At 39.0% G+C, this 22,437-nt stretch overlaps 1 protein-coding gene and 1 pseudogene across 2 annotated transcripts in view; both read left to right on the plus strand.

Moving 5' to 3' along the window:
• ARHGAP8 (Rho GTPase activating protein 8) overlaps positions 1–21,788 on the plus strand; it is an 82,736-nt gene extending 60,948 nt beyond the window's left edge. For both annotated transcript variants that reach the window (XM_015870204.1, XM_032446453.1), the window contains 4 exons: positions 5,276–5,353; positions 6,000–6,128; positions 9,316–9,419; positions 16,974–21,788. In XM_015870204.1, coding sequence (XP_015725690.1) covers positions 5,276–5,353; positions 6,000–6,128; positions 9,316–9,419; positions 16,974–17,171 — 509 coding nt within the window. In that variant the 3' untranslated portion in view covers positions 17,172–21,788. The remainder of the gene's footprint in view (positions 1–5,275; positions 5,354–5,999; positions 6,129–9,315; positions 9,420–16,973) is intronic.
• On the plus strand, positions 14,123–14,296 carry LOC116652795 (annotated as a pseudogene).
• Positions 21,789–22,437: the final 649 nt, after the last annotated feature.

Consider the following 22,437-nt stretch of genomic DNA (forward strand, 5'->3'; position numbering starts at 1 on the left):
TTCTTGGAAGGATGTACTGTTCTAAATCCTTGCTGCTGCAGCTGTGCCATAGGGCTGGAACTGTACTTTCTCTTTCCCTCTATCCTTGAATTTCTGTACCATCTTGTGGTGCAAATCATTGCAAACTGCAGACATCATGATCACTTGCTCCATATTTGTTGCACAGTGTACAGGGAGACTGTGTAACCCACTATGAGACTGTGATGTATCCTAACTTTAAAAAACATATATCCCAAATTTATCTTAAACATAAAAATTCTTAATTCCTACCACTTTAAACAACTGAGAGATTACAGTGAATGTGGACATTTATATATTAGTCAGCCTGCTTGTTAGAAATAAATTAGTTCTGATTTTTAAATGGGATTCTTATTAGAATTGGGCAATGTGGAAGAAGAAGCCTGAATCAGTTGCATTAATGAGGATAAGTATTAGGAAGTATTACTTCTCAGAAAGGGTGGTCAGACAGTGGAATGGACTGTCCAGGGATGTGGTAGAGTCACCGACCCCGGGGGTGTTTGAGGAACGACTGGATGTTGTGTTGAGTGACATGGTTTAGTGGGAGCTATTGGTAATAGGTGAATGGTTGGACTGGATGATCTTTTAGGTCTTTTCCAACCTTGGTGATTCTATGATTCTATAAAAACTAATTCCAAATCAGGATGGACTCTTTCTGAAACTTGGCAGGACCAACAATTGAAAGAAACATTTCCAAACTTGGTTTTCGATAGAACGAATTCAGATGCTCATTCATTGCTGTTTCTCTTGTGAAAGCAGACAAATTAACAAAGATTTTTGATGCCAGATGATTGAAAGAAAAAGAATGCAATTTTCACATCTCTCTTTCTTTGACAAGTTTTCAGCGATGTGTCAGCATGTGCTGCTTTAATTTATCTGTTTTGATTTTCTGTGTTTTTCCTTTGGAACAACTGATTGGGGAGGCAGAAGGGGGTTAAGTATTTTTAGCAACAGTTTATTAATTCAGAGTGTGACACAATTGTGTCACTGCACTGTAAAATTTTGTCTACTATAGTAAAACCCATCTTATTTCAGTGTGGAATGAAGTGCCTGTCTGTTTTCATTTATGATTACTGACATTTAAATAATTACTCAGTTAAGTTCTCAATCTCAGAATCACTTTTCATTGAATAAAGACGGCTTCTTCTCTAGTCATATTATTATGGTTTTCTTTCTAGCATTTAATATTTAAAATAAAATTTTACTCACTTTGGTCCACAGTATTTAGGGCAGGGTAGCAAAATTCTACTAATCTCTTTATCTGTCTGTCCATCTATGCATCCATCTATTTATCTGTTTTTATGCACAAGGGGCATGGAGCAGTTTGTGTTATCTCAATAGCAGTTCTGGAACATTGATGGAATATTTGACTGATGTGCAGCTGCATGTTTATCAGAACTACTATTAATGCTAGTCATCAGCTAGCAGTGGTCTGGCAAGCACTCTTAGTCTGACTGTTAGACTGATTTTTGTATTCTGTACGGAATTGGTTACCCATACCTTTAGTGGCACAGTAGTTCAACTTGTACACAAATATATATATATATATACATATACATATATATATATACACACACACATATACATATACATATATACATTATTTCAACTGAAATAAAGAGGTAGCTGGTATGAACTGGGCTGTAAATAGAATTTGACTGAAGAATGCTACTAACATAATATTGAGTCATCTATGTCAAAACACATTCTTGAAGGGATAAAAAAGTGTGTCTTAAAGTGCAATGACCAGGATTGTCTTCAGTCAATTTTGTTTCATAATCCTTTAACACTGGTGGCTCTGACATGAATGTTGTCTGCAAAAAAGAAGACAAAGTGATTAATTCCACTTTAGTGGAGGCACTTAGTACTAAACCGTGTTTAATTATGGTAGTACCATGGGCTGATTTTTTCCCACTATTGGCTGAACAAGAGGAGCCGGAGCCAGGGTTGGCAAATGTATGTCCTGGCTGTGCGTCAGGCTGAGTACTTACCCTTCACAACTAAACCACTGATAAGAGACTTCAGCTCCTTTTACCCTTTCCCCTTATTAGGAGACTCCAGTTGGGGGCATATGCTAATATACTTTGGATTAGGGGAAATGCTGTGCAACACTGTCATTCAAATGCCAGACCCTTTCCAAAGTGAAGAAAGCACTAAGAGCAAATAACAGGCTTGCAGCCTTCTTAAAAAGGAATCCCACTCAGTTCATATGTATCACGCAAGTCAGAAAGAAATAATTGCAGAAAGGCTTTCTACACAAGCTCATTGTTTTCCACCTTCAATAGCATAATTGCAGATGACATATCTGTTTACTAGGGGGCTGAGAGTATTACCTGTGCCTTATTTAAAAATCACTGTAATACATTATTTTCTGCTTTAAGCATTTTTATATGAGGAAAAAAAAAAAAAGTTGTAGTACTAGTTTTTTCACTTGAGAAATAGAGTGCTTCATTCTTTACCTCTAAGAATTGTTGCTCTCACCTACATTTAATTAGTCATGTCACTTGAATAGGTTGTATATGTAGATATCCATAAATGTAAGGAGTAGAAATACCTTCATTGGTATTTAGTTGTTACCACCTGTGGCAAAACAAATTACAGTATATTGATCCAGTTTCAGCTGTTCTGGAAATTTAATTCTGAAAGTACCACAAAATTGACCCATATCCTACATTTCTGCAAATGATGAAATAGTTGTTTTCTCCTCTCAAAGACTTCCAAACAACATATCCAGCAAGAGCTTACTGCTATGTGCCATTACAGTAACACTGATGGGATGCAGGACCAGACAAGTACAGCTGCTGTCTACACTAGAGATTCATGTCTTTAATTAGATTCTTGAAAGCACAGCCAATAAAGCAATGCACTTGTTAAAAATGGATATTTATTACACTTTAGTTTATACAGCGAGACTAACATCAGATTAAAGCATTAACTATTAAACCGGTTCCCGGCAAACCAAATTGTAAGCATTTATAATGTCCATCTTCTGAAAGACAGGTTTCTACAGAAAACCTGCAGTCCACTTAAAGCCAACATAAAATTCTACAAATTCTAAGAAAATTATTGCATTTGTTGTTTGCTGAGGGCAATGTCTTGACAAGCTAGCTGTTCAGAGCTGCTACTTCCAATGCCATGCCTTTAGCCAGGCTGCACTATAAATCAAATGGAACAGTTTTACTGCAGTGATATCATTTGTAGTAACTTTATTCAATTGAATATGATCTGGTGGAGAGTTAAACAATCATTCAAATAGATCACAATCACCATCCATTAACTTCCTTCAGTAAGCACACACATGCCCTTCCTCGTGTAGTATAAGATTTCATACACCTTCCAGATTTGAAGGCATGAGCTAAAGTTTTAATATTTAAACTGGAGTTTAAGAAGTGGGAACATACATCTTTAGGGAAAAAAAAAAGAAGGTGCCATATTAAGTTCCAGATAAACTTCTAATTCTAGTGAATGGGGCACTTTTAATTAGACCTAGGGTTTCTTTGCAAAAGTCTCAGAAACATGTCCAAAAATTTACTTCAGTAGTACATTATCAATCCTTTTAGTGTACTGAACTGAATTCATATGAATGATGCTTAATGCCATTCTATCAGGGGGAGATTGATTAAGGAATTTTGCATTTATTAGTTTTCGTGTACAAAATTGTACAAAATATACTTTTCTATGAAACCTGGGTGAATTTACAAGAATGACCGTATCTAGCAATAGGATGAGAGGGAAAAGCCTCAAGTTGTGCCAGGGAAGATTCAGGTTGGATGTTAGGAAATACTACTTCACTGAAAGAGTGGTCTGGCTCTGGAACAGGCTGCCCAAGGTGGGTGGTGGAGTCACCAATACTGGAGGTATTCAAGAAACATTCAGATGTTGTACTGAGGAATATGGTTAATAGGAAATATCAGTGATATGTGGATAGTTCAACTGGATGATCTTAGAGGTCTTTTCCAACCTTGGTGATACTGTGATTCTGTCCTAGTATATTGGTGCGTGTTAGTGCATGACTCCAGATTTTTCTCAAACACCATAACAGCTTTTGATGATGCAAATAGATGTGCACATACTTCAGTTGAGATACACAAGAATAACTTTTAATCTGACTATTTAGCTGCTGAAAGATTAGCATGAAAAATAATGAAGTCAATCATCTGCTCTTCCACATTCATGTAAAGAAAGCAAACGACAGCCTCTTCAAGCCAGTGGGTGGTCTGCCACCCTTCTCGAAATGACTGCTATTTTTGCTATGTTTTGTCAGAAAGCCTAATATTTTAGAAGACTGTTCTTCCAGTGGGAATCTCAAATTGAAACTACGTGTGAACCAAATTGTATTTCCTACTAAGTGGAAGGACCAATACAAACCATAGAGGGAGACAAAGAAGGAAAGGATGATTTTACCAAACTCAAAAGCAAGAAGCACTGCATGTCTCAAAAAAGTAAAACTCCTTGTCCCAACACTGTTTTGCATTATAAATCGAATAGCTGACTTTGAAAGCTATTTTCCAATTTCAATAGTTGATTGTAAGTGGTTTACTGATATTTTTCCTCTGCAGCTGAAAGCAGATTTCAGCTAGTCAAAGACATGAAAGGAGTATTTCAGAAATGCCTAGAAAGACTAGAATTGCGTATTTCAAAATACCATGGGCAGGCAGACTCTGAAGTCCCATTGATTTCCAGAGATAGGTAGAAGAAGCAGTGGTCTGCTCTGAAGTACCTTGAAAGCGGGGAGGCCAATAGCCAATATCCCTCCAATGGTAAGGACTCTTTAATCCAAAGATGATGTAAAACATCCCCTAGCTTACATCTTGTCTCACACACTGACAGTAGTAGGAGCTCAGGAAATTCTTGCAAATACTCTCTTTAGCTTACTAAAGGCTTTAAGGTGCTTAAATTAGAACAGCAGAACAGCAAGTGTGGCTGTTTGTAGATAAATTGACTGAGGGTGAGGTACATAAGCAGCCTAGAGAATCCTAATCTTCGTTTCTGTGTCATGAAGCACAATTGAAAACTACTTTTAAAGAAAAAAAATATAACTGATGTGACACTTATAAAACACTTATGTAAAGGTGGTAGTACTTCTATGAGTGGCATTAAAGAAAATGCTTTAGGCACTGCTATGATATTTTGTACAGTTACTGTACCAAGCGGGTTTGTTCCCAAACCTTCTTCCTCTGCTCTGTTTTCAACTGAATCTGTGAAGGAAAACAAGAGTGACATCTGTTACTGATGGGACATTAACTGTGTTTTTCAGGTCTACAAGTAGAGGGGCTCTTCAGAAGGTCAGCCAGCATCCAGACTATCAAAGATGTTCAGAAGCTCTACAATCAGGGTAAGCTACCATTATAAAAGTTGCCACAGGTTAATAACAGCATGAGGGCTTTACTGATCTTGTCTCAAATGATAAAGCAGAGGTGTTAGGTATTTTTTTAATAATTAGTTAACGATAAAGTCGTTTGAAACCTAAAATACCATAATAAGAACATTACTATGGAAGCTCAAAAGATAGCTTAAAGCTTACTGAATAGCGAGTCATCAACTGATGTCAGAGTTTGCAAAACCTGTAGCAACTGAAGAATGTTGAGGTTTGAGTCAGAAATGGTCTGGCTTCTCAGACACTCATGTTAGCTCTGTGCATTTTGAGTCACTGTGGTTAGTTAAAAATGCCAAGTATCGTACCTTTGTGTCACTTTGCCTCTGGTGTTCTTCCATGGCTATGGCAGAGTTTTACATAATAATTTATGAAATGTAATGAAGTCATTTTGAAAGTCATTGACTTCTCCATGAAGTAATTTTATGGTATGCATTTATGGAGAGGTTCACTTACAGCAAGATTAATAAAGCATTGAAAAATATGGAGAGAAAATGGTTGGAAAGCCAGTGAGTTATCTACTTGTGGTGTGAAAAAGCTTTTATACAGTAGTTTAGAGAATAAGTAAAACATCTGATTGAACACACTTTTTTTTCCCTCCTTTTAGGCAAGCCTGTAAATTTTGATGACTACCATGATATTCATATTCCTGCTGTTATCCTAAAGACTTTCCTTAGGGAACTTCCTCAGCCATTGCTAACCTTTGAGTGCTATGATTCTATTGTTGGAATTACCAGTGAGTATTAATCCATTTTTAGGAAAATTCATACAGATAATTAAACTGAACCTTGCTAATTCACTGCTGTTTGCTACCCATGGCTCAGTTGTGCGTATAAAACTGTATTAGAGCCTTCACTGCAGTGTTTAATGGACAACATCATCATCTTTACTAGTACAGGGTGGGACTACACCCAGAAGAGGTGGACAAAGTATGTTGTCAGTGAGTTTGAAATGTGTGGGTCAGAATTTCTGCTCTTTTGCTTGAGTATCATGAAGGCTCAGAAAGCTGACATGTAGCTCCATACTGGATATACAAGGCACCTAGCACCTTCACGGTTCTTTTTTGGGGTTTGGCTTAACCTTCAGTACAAAAGTACAAACACATATTGTTAGAGAATGCTTTTGTTGATGTTACAAACTCGATTATTACTATGGTAAATAAGTTGTTTTCTTCTCTATCATTCTTCTTGTATTCTCTGCATTTACACTGCCTGATACCCTGATACCAATGTACATTCTCATTGTATTTTCACTCTACGCATTTGCAGTGATGTAAGAACAAATAGTCCTGTGACTAGCAAAGCTAGTGAATGCACAGATTTCCATTCCAAACATGATCTTTCTTTTGTCTTCTCTAATGCTTAGAGAGAACTGATGTCACATTAGCATTTTTTTCATGGTTGGGGCATTTTTATGACCTGCTCTCTCTACCCAGTTACCTAATTCCACAAAATACATAGGCATATAATAGACATTGATCTACTCCTCTCTCAAATCTGATCTAGTTGTCCCAACAGTTTAAATGTTGGTGGGTACCACCAGATGGATGACAGATAGCACAATAGCAGAAGTCTATCCTGTATAGAAAAGCAACTTGAAATACAGTCCTTTGGACACTGTTCTCCTCTCTTTTTTTATCAATCAGTTCTCCCTGCTGGCAGTGTGGGGAGAATACAAATCTGCTTTTACACACACACACACACAAGTTCCAGTTCTGAAATTAATTTTCTTACAGCTTTTGTGGGGCAGAGCTGTGAACCCTGCAGTAAATTGGAAAGATCTTTTTCCAAAGCCCAAGTTGCTCAAACAAGAAATGTCCAAAATTTTTATGAATATTATTGCCATTTTGAATACTACTTTGTCATATAAGAATTACATACTTACATATGCAGTGATTAGAAGTTTGGTAACTATCTGCAAGAATTAAAAGATAACCTAATGCCTTCTGGATTTGGACTCCCAACCTCTTTTGTCAAATATAGCTCAAATTACCCTGAAGGCTAAAGAGTTATGGCAGGCAAAATCAGGTGCATTCACACATATGAAGTATTTTGTCAAAATTCATTAAAATCAAAGATTTGTCTATCTACAGAGTAGCTATCTCAGCATGTTAAAAAAAAAAAAAACAACACGGGTTGGTCGCAGAAATTGAGGGAATAAGGATAGTCATTTGGAACTGCAAAAAGAATTGATGAAATCTGGAAAAGTGATAGAGGAATGAGAATTTTTACTGAATTAATCTTCTGTCCTTCTGTACACTAAGTTACCTTTTGCTAGATCTAAGTGAAAAAAGAAAACATCTGAAAAGAATATGAAAACGATGCATTGTCCTAGTAAAGCTGAGATTTTTTGCAAAGAAAAGCATCTATGAAGCTTTCAGTCCATGTTATTTTTGTTTATCAGTGTTTTAAATGTTGGCAAAGTATATTTTTGAAAGATACAGTTAAAGAGAATTTCTCCTTGGGCTTTTATGTTATGCACTGTGATGTCCACTATTATTTCTTGATACTGTGGTGACATCCTATTTTTAAAGATGCTAAGCCTGAGAGCCATTCTGGACTACAACAAAGTTATATTCTCTGTGAATACAGTGCAGAAGGGAGCTTTGAGGAGGTTTGAGTGCAGACAGCTGTGTTGGGTTGGGTTGATTTGAAAATTCTCATTCTGACTTCTGGAAAGCACCGTGTGATGTATCTCTTATATCTCTTAACCTGCAAACCCAGACATACACTACTGCTGCTCTACAATACTTTGAAATTATTGTGAAGCTTTTCTCTTCAGTGTCTCACCTGAAGCATTCTTACAAGAGTTATTGACAGGAGCTGGGAAATAAATTAGCCTAGTGACTGACAAAAATAAAAGAATAGAAACTCGAAGCTCATAGTTTTCAAAGAACTTCTTATAGGGCTGTGAATGCTGCTAATGAGTTCCTTTGCCCAGTATTGCTACCCTTCCTGAATTATTTACCCTGCAGAGGGCTGACAAGAAAATTCTTGTGACTCACATTTTTGTCTTACTGGAACTGATAGCTCTGCAGTAGTAAAAATATCAACACAGCTCACCAGGGCATAGCTTCATGTATTTAAATCAGAGCTTAAGGGAGCTTCTAACATGCTGGAATTTTGTGCCTGCAGACATACTTATACGAATCTCTAGCTACGTCAGGGAGAGAGAGAAAAATGGAACAAATGGAGAAAAAATATTAGCACAAATGAGCTGGTTAGGTCAGATATGTAATGAGTCCTTTTTACAGATAGGTGTTGAACTTCCAGTACTAACTCTATTAAAATATTCCAGCAAAAATAACAATAATTTAAAAAATCATTTGGAACAACATTCAAAATGTATTGCAGTGCTAGCTTAATTCTTACCAAGACTGTCTCAGTAAGTCTGGGGACTGGTTACAGTTCTGCCCACCTGTAGAAATGTGTTCATGAATCTGCTTTGGCTCATCTATAGAAAATTCTTACTCACCCAAATGTCCAACTCATAAATCTTTGTTTGAGAAAGAAGAGTTTCCTGCAGAATCACAGAAGCGTGTTTGGAGTTACTAGAGTGACAGAAGAGAGCTTTGCAGGACTGAGTCTTAGCAAGAATAAAATCAAAGTATAAAAAGCAGAGTTCCGGATACAATGCATGAAGAGATAACAAGATTCAAAACAAGATCTTGGCTTTTTCACTGAGTGGGGAAATATTCTGGAAGTTAGCCTTATCCATACGTATGAGAATACTAAATATGATAGACTTATTCTAAGAGACAGCCCAATCTTCAGTCATGGGGATGGACATTGATAAAGGTGATTTTTGTGGTCAGTTATACAGACAAATAGCTGAAGTAATTCCAGCTGATGTAAATAAAGTGTTATTTCTTGGTAATAAGTTGATGCTTTTGGGTTAAATTAAGACTGACTTTGATATTGCAGGTGTGGAGAGCTGCTTACGAGTAACCCGATGTAAACAAATCATTCAAGGACTTCCTGAACACAATTACATTGTTCTGAAATATCTGATATGCTTTCTCCATATGGTGAGTACGTAGGAAGAAAAATCCAAAAGTGGAGCCAATCATTTCTTTAAATCTAATCCAGCTTGGTGTTAAGCAGTGGTCATAGCCATATAGTCACCATGAAATTACATGCAAGAAGTACTACTGTGTGAATGTAAGTGAAACTGCCTGCTCTGGAATGTTTAGAAGTCCACTCTCCTCCATTACCCATTCACTGATGTATGTTTTAGGGACATTTTTTTCCTATTTTGGAGTGGAAAAATAATAAAAATAGTAGTTGTGTAACTTTCAGTGCCGCAGAAAAAGTACATAAAATGATTTTTTTTCCCAAAGTGTAAATTTTGGCACCTAAAACATTAAGTATGTATTTGTGTCACTGTTTTTCATATTCCAAGTGTGGGAGTTTGGGGAACCTCAATTATAGTCATTCTGCAGTCTACCTAATAACATCCTGTTGTTGCCAGTTTATGTGCAGGAAAAGACGGTAATAGGAGTGTAATTTTTCCTCCCTCCCACCTTATTCAATGTACTACCATTTTCAGATGGCATTTTTCAAGCACAGGTGCCTAAAATTGACAATCCTGATATAGTTATTGTCTAAATAAAAGGATCTAGACTTCAGAAGACTGAAGAGCCCGCCAAAGTAATGACAGATATGGAGTGACATTTATTTTCCCTCTCATTAATTGTTATTGGGTTACAACTATGTTTGCCATATTCTAGCCATTAGCGTATTTCAGAAAGAAGGATATTTAATCTTTTTTTTTGTACTGAAACGTTGCAGAAAATCAACAACAAAGGAAGCTGATACAACCCTTGCACAGACAGCACTTGCAAGGTTGTTGTAATACCTACATGTTCATTTACTGTTCCTTAGCTGAACTCTATTGCTGTTAAGAAAATCTTCGTGTCATTTGCTATTATTTTAGCAACTGATATATCTCCTCAGTATTGTGTAAGCGACTTTGTTCCAGTAATAGACGGACCATCTTGATGCACTCCTTAAGAGCTGAGCACTTGAGATGTTAATGAGGTGTGCAAAAGTACGACATAGTGTTTTCTGTAATTGGGCAACAGAACATAGCATTATTTCTGAGTGTTCCTTGTTATATAAGGCAACACGTCAAATTGATGTTAGTGCTCAGCTCTGCAATTTTTGCTGATCCGTAGCTTTTCATCTTTAATGTCTTGGGGAATATTTGCATGTGGAAAGGTCAAGGGAATGTGAAGCAATCTCGAAGCTAGAGATTTCTATTCACTGCAGATTAGTGCACTGCACAAGCTGACACAATTCAAATGTAGACTGCTCTACCACTAATCCTACTTCCTACCTGCAAGCATCAACCTTCTTACATACATGAGTCAATTTAATTCTTCCATGAGCTCAACCGTGAGTAGTGCTAGAGGTACTTGTGGTAATTTCATGAAGTGGAATGAATTGTAATCAATGGATGTAGGCTTTGAATACTGTAAGTTTGATACAGGCTTGTGGAAGAAGGAAAAAAACAACGATGGTATTTTCTCTGCAGTCTCAGACCCCCAGCTGAATGAAATGACTCCTTCTACTCCAAGGGCACAACAGCAAGAGAGTGCAACTTCTACAGAAGTAAAAGACTTGCATTTCAAAAATAGGTCCATACTTCTCAACCTTAGACTGGCAGTTATTTTGCAAGTAATGAGCCCAGTACGCTGTGAAAGGTCTGTGCTGTCTCCACTTTGCAGTGCATGTGAGGGATCTGCAGCTCCAACATGAACTGAGGTCTGTAGGCAAATTCAGACAACTAGAAGTGAGGGGCAGAACAGCTCATATATTCCTCATCTCTATACTTAGACACTTCCTTCTTTACTGCATCTTTCTGTCCCTTTATTCCTTCCTGATGAAGAATTGTGGCTGACTTGCCTCAAGCAGCTATTGTGAAACTCTGCCAAATTCAAAATGTCAATCTGAAGCAACCAGAAAAAAAAATAAACAAAGTTTTGTGGCTTGTGAGCTACATTTCAGATCTGAAACTGAAGCACCATGGTTAAAGCTAAGTACAACCGGGGTGGGGGCGGGGCTAGGGGACAGGGAGGGAGAGAAAAAAGCTCTGAATTGATTTGAATTAGTGTTTTATTGCTTGTCCAATTTAAAAGTGTAATTAGCACCAGTAAAGCTTGGAGATGGCTGGGGGATGCGTCACTTTGGGAAAGATTAGATGACTAAGCCTGATGAAGCAGACACAAGCAGTTGGCACATCTACACAGTTAGAGAAGAGAGTGGGGGATAGAAACTTGTATTTCCAGTATGTTTTGGGAGATATTAAATATCTAGTAGTTTTTTTGTGAAAATTTTTTTGGGGATTGTGTTGATGATTGTGAGTACGAAGTTTAAAGGGTGATGATGTCCTTATAATTTTAAAATCTATAGTAACTGGATATTTCTACCTTCTATCATTTCACCATTTAAGTTTATTATATAAAATATTGGCAGACTAGTATTCCTCCAGCAGTGTCCATGAGGGTGCTTGAATTATTCTATGTGGAATCCAAAAACTGATACAGTTTTCCTGCAGGAGGCTGACTCTGTGCATGATGGACAGGTATTTTTACATTTGTTGATGTGGCAGAAATCTTCAGTGTTTACTTCCAAGTATTCACATAGAAATTTGCAGATTTTATCTGAAGGCTAGGAAAAAGATTTCTGAATGTCTTATTTTCAGTATAAGCTGTCACTACTTAATGATTTTTCTATACATGTCATAGTTAAAGAGAACAACAAGCTGGAACTGCGTAGGTCTTTCTCGTCACACTTCTCTTTGATGTTCAGAGGCTCCTTCAAAGACAAAATGTAGATCCTTACAGAATTGTCTTTTATTAGCTTATGAAATTGATAGAAGCATATTCTCACTTGAAATAGTGACTAATTTTTTGATGGAATCAAAGAAAGAGCCTGGGGGGTTAATCTAAATGTTAAATATGTCGTTTGTATTTCTTAGAGCACGTCTCTGGACTATGAACTACTTAAAAGAGACCAAAAAATACTGATCTTGGATGGTCTTGTGTGGGAAGAAAATACTAACTGCTCATGATAGTGCTGTTGATGGAGTGGGTGTGATTGTGATGTTTGAGAAAGAAATCTGGCATTGGAGTGCTTGAGGTGTTGAAGTAGCTTGAAGTCAGATACCCTCAGGGAGGGGTAAAGCCATTACCATTATTATGAACAGGTAATGAGAGTCTAGAGAGCTACTCTGCTGAAAGGGATCTGGTTGTCAATGAGTTGAACATGTGTCAACAGCATGTCCTAGCAGCCAAACAGGCCAACTGTACCTTGTGGTGCATCAAGCACAGCACTGCTAGCTGGTCAAGCTCTACTCTGCTCTGCGCTGATGTGGCCTTGCCTCAAGCAATGTGTGCAGTTTTGGGCACAACAGTACAAGAAGGGCATCAAACTATTACAGGATGTCCAAAGATGGTGGAGGGCTTATTGGGCAAGATGTATGAGGAGTGGCTGAGGTCTCTTGGTTTCTCCAGCCTTGGGAAGAGGAGGTTGAGGGGAGGCCTCCTGGTGGCCTACAGCTTTCTTAGGAGAGAAGGAGTGGAGGGACAGGCTCTGATCTCTTAAAATCATGAAATTGTGGAATTGCTTAGGTTGGAAGGAACCTTAGAGATCTTCTAGTTCCAGCCACCATCATGGACAGGGTTTCCAGCCACTAGATTAAACTGTGCAGGGCCCCATCCAACCTGACCTTGAATGCCTCTATGGATGGGGCATCTATGACTTCTTTGGGCCACCTGTTCCAATGCCTCAATAGCCTCTGTGTAAAGAATTTCTTCCTAACATCTAGTCTAATTTCCCCCTCTTTTAGTTTAAAGCCATTCCTGCTCATCCTATAATTATTGGACTATGTGAAAATTTGGTCTCTCTCTCTCCTGCTTATAAGCACCCTTCAAATATTTGGGGATTGCAATGAAGTCTCCCTGGAGCCTTCTTCAATCTGAACAAGCCCAGTTCCCTGAACCTTTCTTCATAAGAGAGGTGCCCCAGACCTCTCTGTTGACAGTGACAGGACCTGAGGAAAAGGCATGGAGATGCAACAGGGTATGATCAGTTTTGATATTAAGAAGTTTACTAGAGTTGTTGCTGGGACAGGCTCCTTGGGGCAGTGGTCATGGCCACAGTCTGACAGAGTTCAAGAAGCATTTGGATTGTGTTCTTGGTACAGGGTTTGAATTTTTGAGTGGTCCTACGTGGAGCTAGGAGCTGGAATTGATTGTCCTTGTGAATCACAGAATCACAGAATCACAGAATGACCTGGGTTGGAAGGGACCTCAAGGATCATGTAGTTCCAACCCCCCTGCCTAGCAGGGCCACCAAACATACACCTTTACTAGATCAGGTTGCCCAGGGCCCCGTCCAACCTGGTCTTGAACACCTCCAAGGACGGGGCATCCACAACCTCCCTGGGCAGCCTGTTCCAGGACCTAACCACTCTCCTAGTGAAGAACTTCCCCCTAACATTCAACCTAAATCTTCCCTCTTTCAACTTAAAACCATTTCCGTGTGTCCTGCTATTGTCAGCCCTTTCGAAGAGTTTACTCCCCTCCTGGGAGTAAATTCCCTTCAGGTATTGAAAGGCTGCATTGAGGTCACCCCGCAACCTTCTCTTCTCTAGGCTGAACAAACCCAGCTCCCTCAGCCTGTCCTCATAGGGGAGGTGCTCCAGCCCCTTGATCATCTTCATGGCATCGCTTCTCGGCCTTTTGGCTAAGATCAAGTGTAATGTGTGTAGTGAATCCTTTCCAACTCAGGATTTATATCACTCCTTGAAAGGGCTTCCTTGCTTGCAGTTCTTGTTGAGCCAGCAAGATTACTGCGGAGAGAGAGTAGTTTTCAGTTGCACTCTTTTTCTCTAATCTGCTGAGGAAAGGTTTGTACTGCAATTTGGAATAGAACAACATGCAGTGTCTTCCTTGAATTCCTGAGCGTCAGGCTAATTGATGACTCACAGACAAGACAGTGTAGCTCTGCCTCAGATATAATCACTGTTTCATTTTATGTTATGTATTTTCACTCTCAGGGGAGAGGCTGTGTCATGGGTATTTTTGTTGAATGTTTCAACATTGTCTGCCTCCTTGAAATGTTCATGAAGTGATATCAAACTGAAAGAGGTGGTTTCATCTTGGGGTTAGAAATATTCTTTGTGACAGCTGACTGAGAATTAAAAAAAAACAAAACACTAGTTCTATCAGCAAGATGCAGTGCTGTTGCTTTGGACTGAAGAACTGGCATTTGAAGGATGCAGTTAGTTTGTGCTGAATGTGTTTCAGCTAGCACACCAAGACAGTGCCTGCGCATAGCGGCAGGACAGTGTGCTCAGGAACACCCCTATAAACCAGAGGAAACACAACTGCAGCTTGACTCTTATCCACACCTAAAGTACCTCCTCCAGGGTATGCAGCAGATGTGTTTGCTTTTATGCTATAAAAAACACCAATGTGAGGGGCTGCAGCAGAGTTCTCACATTATTTTTGAGACTTCCTAGTGAAAGAAATGCCAAAAATAATTTCTAAGTCATAGAGTCTGCTTAGCAGAACATTACCCTCTATGGATGTAGCCACTTGACCTTAGAGCCAAAACATCAGTTCTTAACCTTATCACATTTAGCTCTATTCAAAGGCCATTTTCATCAGGATTATACTTATGTCTGTGTCTCCTTTTTAACAGAATGATGATCGTTGTCCTAATTATTTTCCCTTATCAGTTACTTCGGTAACAGGTTAGTGTTTGCTACATTGCTGTAGTACAATGAACTCTTCTTGGAGCTGATCTCATCTGAAGCATATTAAATGAATGAAAGTAGCTTGCTGGGTTTTTTTTCTATATAGTTAAATAGCGTGTTGAGAGCGCTATGTGAAGGTCAGCAAGCTCTACGTGGTTCATACTTGAGAGAGAATGATGTGAGTTTTGCATAAGGTCATGGAGCAGGCATCTGTCTTTAATCTGATGACCCTTATTCTCACATTGTGAACTCAGTCTGATGAAAAGGTGATTATGGCAACAGTATGTCCTTATTAAAACTCCCTTCCTTTATCCATCCCTGCTTCGTGACCTTAAAATCAATTGAATCTTTTAATATTTGTAGAGCTGTGGTATCTCTAACGGTCTAGGTGGTTAAAGCAAAGATTGGAAGGAAAAATAATACCTCTTACTGAAAAAAGTCATGTGGTTAGGAAGATGATGGTAACCTTTTGGCATTTATGTGTTTCTTCATGTCTCCTAAGGAAAAAAAAAAAAAAAGCATCCTGCATGCACATCTAAAGGATTTGATATTCCCTCATGGCTGACCAAGCTGGCTTCTTGCTAGGTAGAACACTGAGGAACTGGTGACAGAGGGAAGTGAAACCTGTGTTACTGAGTAGAGGGAAACTGCAGTTTATGTATATGCTTACATGACTGTAGCATTCATTAGATTTTTCCTCTAGTGCCATCACATTTTCCATTATACTACTAAGTTTTCTCTTTGGGAGACACTATGGAAAAGCCAGAAATGGAGAGATGCCGAGAAGCACATCTTTTTGCTTTCCTGTACCACTCCAAATTGTACCACTCCAAACTGTAGATCACAGGAATATTTAACTGATACTTCCCCATTCTATTCTAGGATGTCAACTTTAGAACAACCTGTACATCAGAGATTAGACCATATTACAGTTACAGACCGTATTCTTACTGATAATGAACAACTGCAGCCATCAGCCTGGGAAGAACTGGCTGAATTACTAATGTCATAGAATCATGGAGTAGCTTAGACCTTGGAGGAGAGGACCTTAAAGGTCATGTTGTTGCAACTCTTCTGCTATGGGCAGGTTTACCAGCCACTAGATCAGGCTGCCCAGGATCCCATCTAATCTGGTCTCGAATGCCTCCAGAGATGGGGCAACCACAGCCTCTCTGGTTAACCTGTTCCAGCACCTCACCACCCTCTGATTAAAAAAAAATTCTTACTAACCTAATTGCACATGCACAGATATGTTGAGGACACATCACTCAGGTAGAGAGCAAAGTTCAGTGCTGCATGTCTTCTCTGCAATTCATTTTCACCTCCATTGGATCAGGGGAGCTAGGGGAATGTGGAAGCATACTTGGAAGTGAAAGTCATGCATCAGTGGGAAAAAGAAATAAAATACTTCTAAATCTTTGCAAACAATTTCAGAATTCTGGTGGTTTTTTTTCTGTAAAGGACATAGCACGAGCAGATAGAATAGCAGTTTCTGCTATCCTTCCCTGCCCTCCAGCAGAAATAATAACAAATTCCATATAGAAAACCCAACACAATTAATTTTCCTAGCATAAGGAAGCAGTGCAGGCTTCTTGCTTGAATTACTGACATCTTTTCTTGTACTTGAAGGATACAGACCCTGGTGGCCCCATTACCTCTCAGCTGCATGGTCAGTCCTCAGGCAGTTAAGAAGCTAGTGATGTAGCTGTGGTTAGCATCTATGCTCATCACTGGCTCATTCTTGATACGCTCGGGTCTTCTGTCTCTGTCACGGGTGTGTGCCTACAATATAATAGTTTATGTTTTTATTTTTCAGGTTTCACAGGAGAGCATATATAACAGAATGACAGCATCCAGCCTGGCCTGTGTCTTTGGCTTGAATTTGATCTGGCCATCTAAAGGAACAGCCTCTCTGAGTGCTCTGGTGCCTCTGAATCTCTTCACTGAACTACTAATAGATTTCTACATGAATATATTCAACTCCCGAACAGTGCCTGGTGAGATTTTACCTTAATGCTTCCAGAAAGGGAAATGAAGTTTGGCTGTCTGAAGGAAAGGTCTGAGCATCTCAACTGCCAGAGCAGTTCCTGCAAAAGACATTTTCAATCTTATTCCTTTCCAAGTACCAAAGATGGTGAGGGAAGTACTCTGTTGCATATATTCTTCTCTCATAAGAGAACATGTACAGGTTAAATATGGTAGGTTAAAGTGAAACCTCTCATTAAACTTCAGCAGTTCTGATACATTAAAAAAAACACGACACAATTGTGGCAATAGGTGATGCTGTTATTTGTTTAAGGATCTGAACACCTCACTATATCACGTTATTTACTGGGACCATGCAAAACTATGTTCTGGACCACTCCCAACTGTACAGTTTTTATTATTAATATTGTTACTTGAATACAAGTTTGTTAGAGATTTCTGTAATAAGTTAATAAAGATGGAATTGATTTTTAAGATAACAACATTTCTAGAACTATTTTTCCCTATATTTAAGTGTCTTGTTTTATGCATGAGAGTATTCCCGATGTTTAGGTTGCATGCTTTTGCAGTTTAAGTTAATAGAAATTTGTTCTTCAAATTGATTTCTCTGCAGAGCAATAACAACAGCAACTTGGCTAACATATGTAATGCCATTTGAACGCCTTTAAAGTCTACTCAGTCTCAATGTGAATAATTAGATGACAAAAAGGCTGCGTTTCCTTTCTAACTGTGCTATTAATATTTCTTGTATTTGATGAACTCTAAAGCACAACTCTTCCATCATTTAATGCTGATTTGTAGTGGGTTGGTGTAATGAAGTTATCATCTTATTTTTCTGCAAAGCAAAAGCAAATTGACCAATGGTATGAGAAAGGTAAGCAGTATTTTCCCTAAGGTTCAGATCTTCCTGCTTCTGTACAGAACCACAGAAATAGGGGGACTTCAATAAAGCTAATCATCTCTGGAGAACAATTTAGCCACCCCCTTCTCTGCAAGCACAAAGCCTGTTTTTATCCTGAAAGTTCTAGTTGCTAGTTGAGGGTTTGGCCATCTTTTCAACGGTTAAGGGGTTCCTCCATATGTAACAAATGCAACCAGACCTTATTTTGCTGCATGAAGATTATTTGTTCTTCTCAGGAATTTGGGGAAATAACCAAACACTCAGAAGGCTGTGGCCTGCTGGATCTGCCAGGCCTTCTTTTGCCCAGTAGATGTCATCTATTAGCATTAAACAGTTACTAAAACTGGAAAAGTTCTGAGGCTTTAAGGCAAGTCATATCATTAGGGCCAAATCTCACATTATAGTTGTGTATTTTCCCCACATCCTCAAGTTCTCTTAAAGGCAGTTTTTTGGGTTTTGAATATCTGTGGGTAATAACCGCACATGATGACTCTATTGAAATCTAAAACACTGTGTAATACAAGAATAATTAACATGTATTCACGTCTGTTGCATTTCAGTCAAGGGATATTGCAGAGGACAGAACTGTCTTGAGTTTTGTATCTCAGCTAATCTCGGTTTTATACCTGAGTTATCAGTGATGGCATCATAGCTTGTATTATGGAAAACAGATACAGTTCTGCTTGGTGCTGTGCAGTGGCTTGGCAGCGCTGCTCTGTGAACAAGCAGTGTGTTCTTACTGAGGAGGAATTCTGTCTTGAGCCATTGGCTGAGGTCAAAAATCATCAAAACTTGAGCATTTTGCCTCTCTCTGTCCTTGGTAAAAATACATATGTGCAACACATAGTTTTGTGTCTGTAAAAGGAGGCAAAACTTGGCATTAGAAAACTACTTAGGGATGAAATGCTGATAAGCACTATAAAATGATTATTATTTTCCACTTCCCATGTTCTATTCCAAAATTCCAGCAATATCAAATGTCATTTTGAATGTAGTAGTCTTTGTGTTGTGCTGCAATATGTGAATGTGTGCACTGGATTTATAGTTCCTCTCATTTACCAAACCAGTAGCAAAATGGTGATTTCTCCTTTTTAAGGTTGCTTCTTTCTTTAAAGAACAGATAACATGAGTTATCGCTTGGTGTAGATAATTTGATGCTGCTCAGGAAAAATAGAGGCCATAGTTCTGGTTGCCTCTAGCACTGGTGAAGCAAAGTAGAGCCAGGTGACTGGGTGTTCCCACTCCCCATCACCTTCTTGCTTCCCTGGAAGGCAGCAGTGAGAAGCAGCGAGTATGGCAGTGGCTTCCACCCTAACCTTTTCCTGCCAGCTTGTCCATCACAGAGGAGGAACTTTTCCAAATCAAGTACCAAATCCTCCCGATGGGGCCCCAACTCCATCACTCCAAGCCTAAAGGAAATGGCAATATCCTACATCTGCTGCAGAAGCCCCCCATCTCCGCCCTGAGAGCCAGATGTAACTACAACATTAAATCAGCTCTCATGAATTATTCAGCAGGGTTTGGAGTGAATTTCATGTTAGAGAAATGTATGTTTCAAATTTCCTGACTCTAAGAGGAGTCCTGGAGGTGTCCCCCGCAGTTACTTTGATAACAGTTTCTCTTTACAAATGATAATTGCACGATTCGAGGTTTTGTACTGTATGGCCTTGTGAACTCTTCTCTCATATCAAAGAACAATTTTCAGATCATTTCCATAGCAAAAAGGAAGTGATTATGGAGATAATCTGTTGGAAACACACATGCTGGATTTCAGCTTAAAACAATAAAATGCAGTCATGGAATGAGAAATCGAGTGTTACCTAGCTGACAATATACAGAGAATAAATTGCCTAAGCATTTTAGTTTACTGAGCTGTTAGGAGCTGAAAATTGGTCCCAAGATTAGTCTGATTATCACGGTGCCTCTAGCAATGAGCACTGAAGGGGGAAGGATGTACTTTTCTAACCTGAATCTATAAAGAAGTGTAGCAAGATTGAACAATATGTCATTAACCAAAGGTGTCCTTACGGATCTTACAAAAAACTTTGGTACGTAAATATCGTAAAAATCACTCTGTGAGCATCAGAGATCCTCTCAGAGCCTTGCAGCTTGGAACTTACTCATCCAGTCATTATGATATTGATAATCGACAGGCCCAGTATTTTGTTGATGTCAAATCTTTGCTTAATTAAGGAATCCAGTTGAACTTATAGTGGGATTGAAAGTGTAATCATCCCCCTTTATTGCCTGAATAGTTTGTCTTCATTATTGTGGCAGGTGTGGCACTTTTCAAATGACAACAGGGCTGCTGGAGGGAGGAATCAAAGTTACCTGTGATTTCTTAAATCAGAAGCTCATGTTTAGTGGAAGATCTATAGGAACCTCACATTCCTGTCCTTACTCTATTCATTTCCAAATATTTTTACCTACAAAACAGAAGTTAGAAACCAATGCATCTGCCTCTATGTAGGCACATCTCCATTGAAGATGTGACTGTGAGATGTGTCCAATTACACATGTGGCTGGCATACGAAAATTGGCATTTTGCCTTTCCCACTGGAGTAATACTCACTGTCACCATCAGAGTGGTTTGATTTCTGTCTTTATCTGTGCACATGCAGGAAAACTGCTTCAGTTTATTGCACCTAATTTATCAAAGAATTCCAATGTCTTTCAGCATCATCTAAGAACAGTAGGGGATCAAAAAGTGTGGGGTGCAACAAATGTTTCCTTCTTGCTCTCAAACTGGAAAGCCTGTGAAAGCACTCCATTAACCAAGGAGATTTCTTTTGTCTTTGGTGGCTTCAGCAGTTAATTGTCCTGGAGATGAAGAACCAAACTTCCAAATAGAGCCAGAAAATATAACCTTTTCCATAATGGTCCTGTTGGCATTTCCCAGAACTGTCACATTGTGGAAATAGCTGTGGTTGACCTCTCAGAGGTGGAGATGCACAAACCCATGGTGGAAATGGCATGTTAGTTCTCCTACCTCCTGCTACTAACTCAGATCTGTTGTCTTTAGCATTGTGAAAGCCACGGTAACTGCACACAGAAAGATGGTAGCCCTGCTACCTACAGAAAGGCAGTTTTTCTTCCAGTTCTTATTTTTTGTGCCTTGCTACTTTCCATCACCGTCTCTTTTGGGATGGCATCACTTGGCTGCACGCAGTGTTGCAGTCGCTGTTCAGAAACAAGGAGGGATGTCTCTGGAGCCAGTAGAGATGGCACACACAGTTGAGTGAGCATTAAAGCTAAGTACTTTTGTGGTCCAGATTTCTCTGCGGTGTAATTATCCTATGGAAACTGCCTTAATGACTGTTGGTCTGCCTGCTCAGAGCATGAGTCATAGGGTGAGGATTTATACCTACAGTTTAGAGCACCTAGGTCTGCTACCTGACCTAAATGCTTAGGTGGCAAAGCTGCTTTCTCTGCCAAAGGGAATTGTACCCCTCAGAAACAGAGCCCATGTGCCAGCCAGTTCATTTTCTTCTGCTTCAAGCCTCAGACTGACTTATTTTGAACTACTGTTAGCCCAGACACTATCAACCTTCTCAAACCTAATTAGAAATCAGGATTTCTGGCTGTTTGGTTTTTCTTTCTGTTACATGGATTGGGTTCTCCAACAATGACTTTTTCACCTCCCTGTTTAATCACGCAGGAAAGCACTTTACAGCCTGTAACTCTTTTGCCATGAAAATTATCCACTTAATTAATGAGACAATAAAAAGCAATTGTAAAACACAACAACCTGCACCGTCTTTAATCTCTGAACTAAATGTCTGTGGCACTCATGTAAGACTCTTTAGGGGGTGGGTTTCTGTCCCTTCACCTGACCCAGAAATATAGAAATAATAACATCAATTAATGTTCTATTTAAAGATCTTCCAGAAATCCCACATTCTCTTTAACTTCACCTGCCAAGGTTGTCTTCTTTTTTTGTAATATTTTTTTCCCCATTTCTTGAAGCTGCACCTGTCTCATTGCCATTTATATCCCTCGTCAGTCTGGAAGCAGTCTACATATACTGGGGGTCAGTCTTTACCCCTATGTACATGGCCTCTGCTGTGTTTTTGTGAACACAAAATCCATTTGGGGAACAGTCGGAGTCATCTGTCTCAGTACAGGAGATCCCCCAACTAATCCCAGGTGTAAAAGTAAAGAAAGTAAAAGGAAAAGGCTTCTGCACAAGAACAAAATGAATTTCTTCCATTTCAAAATAATGTTTAAATTCAGGAAGATAACATCACTGTCTTCTGCACCAAAAGAGATTTTACAAAGTAATGTAAATGAGAGGATGAAAATAATCAGAATCCTTCTAGCGCTCGCTCACCCACCATGACACTCAGCATGATCCTGCCAGAAAGGCAATAAACACCCCGTTCTGTGGCTGCCA

The sequence above is a fragment of the Coturnix japonica genome, chromosome 1 (assembly GCF_001577835.2).
Source record: "Coturnix japonica isolate 7356 chromosome 1, Coturnix japonica 2.1, whole genome shotgun sequence".
Taxonomy (NCBI): domain Eukaryota; kingdom Metazoa; phylum Chordata; class Aves; order Galliformes; family Phasianidae; genus Coturnix; species Coturnix japonica.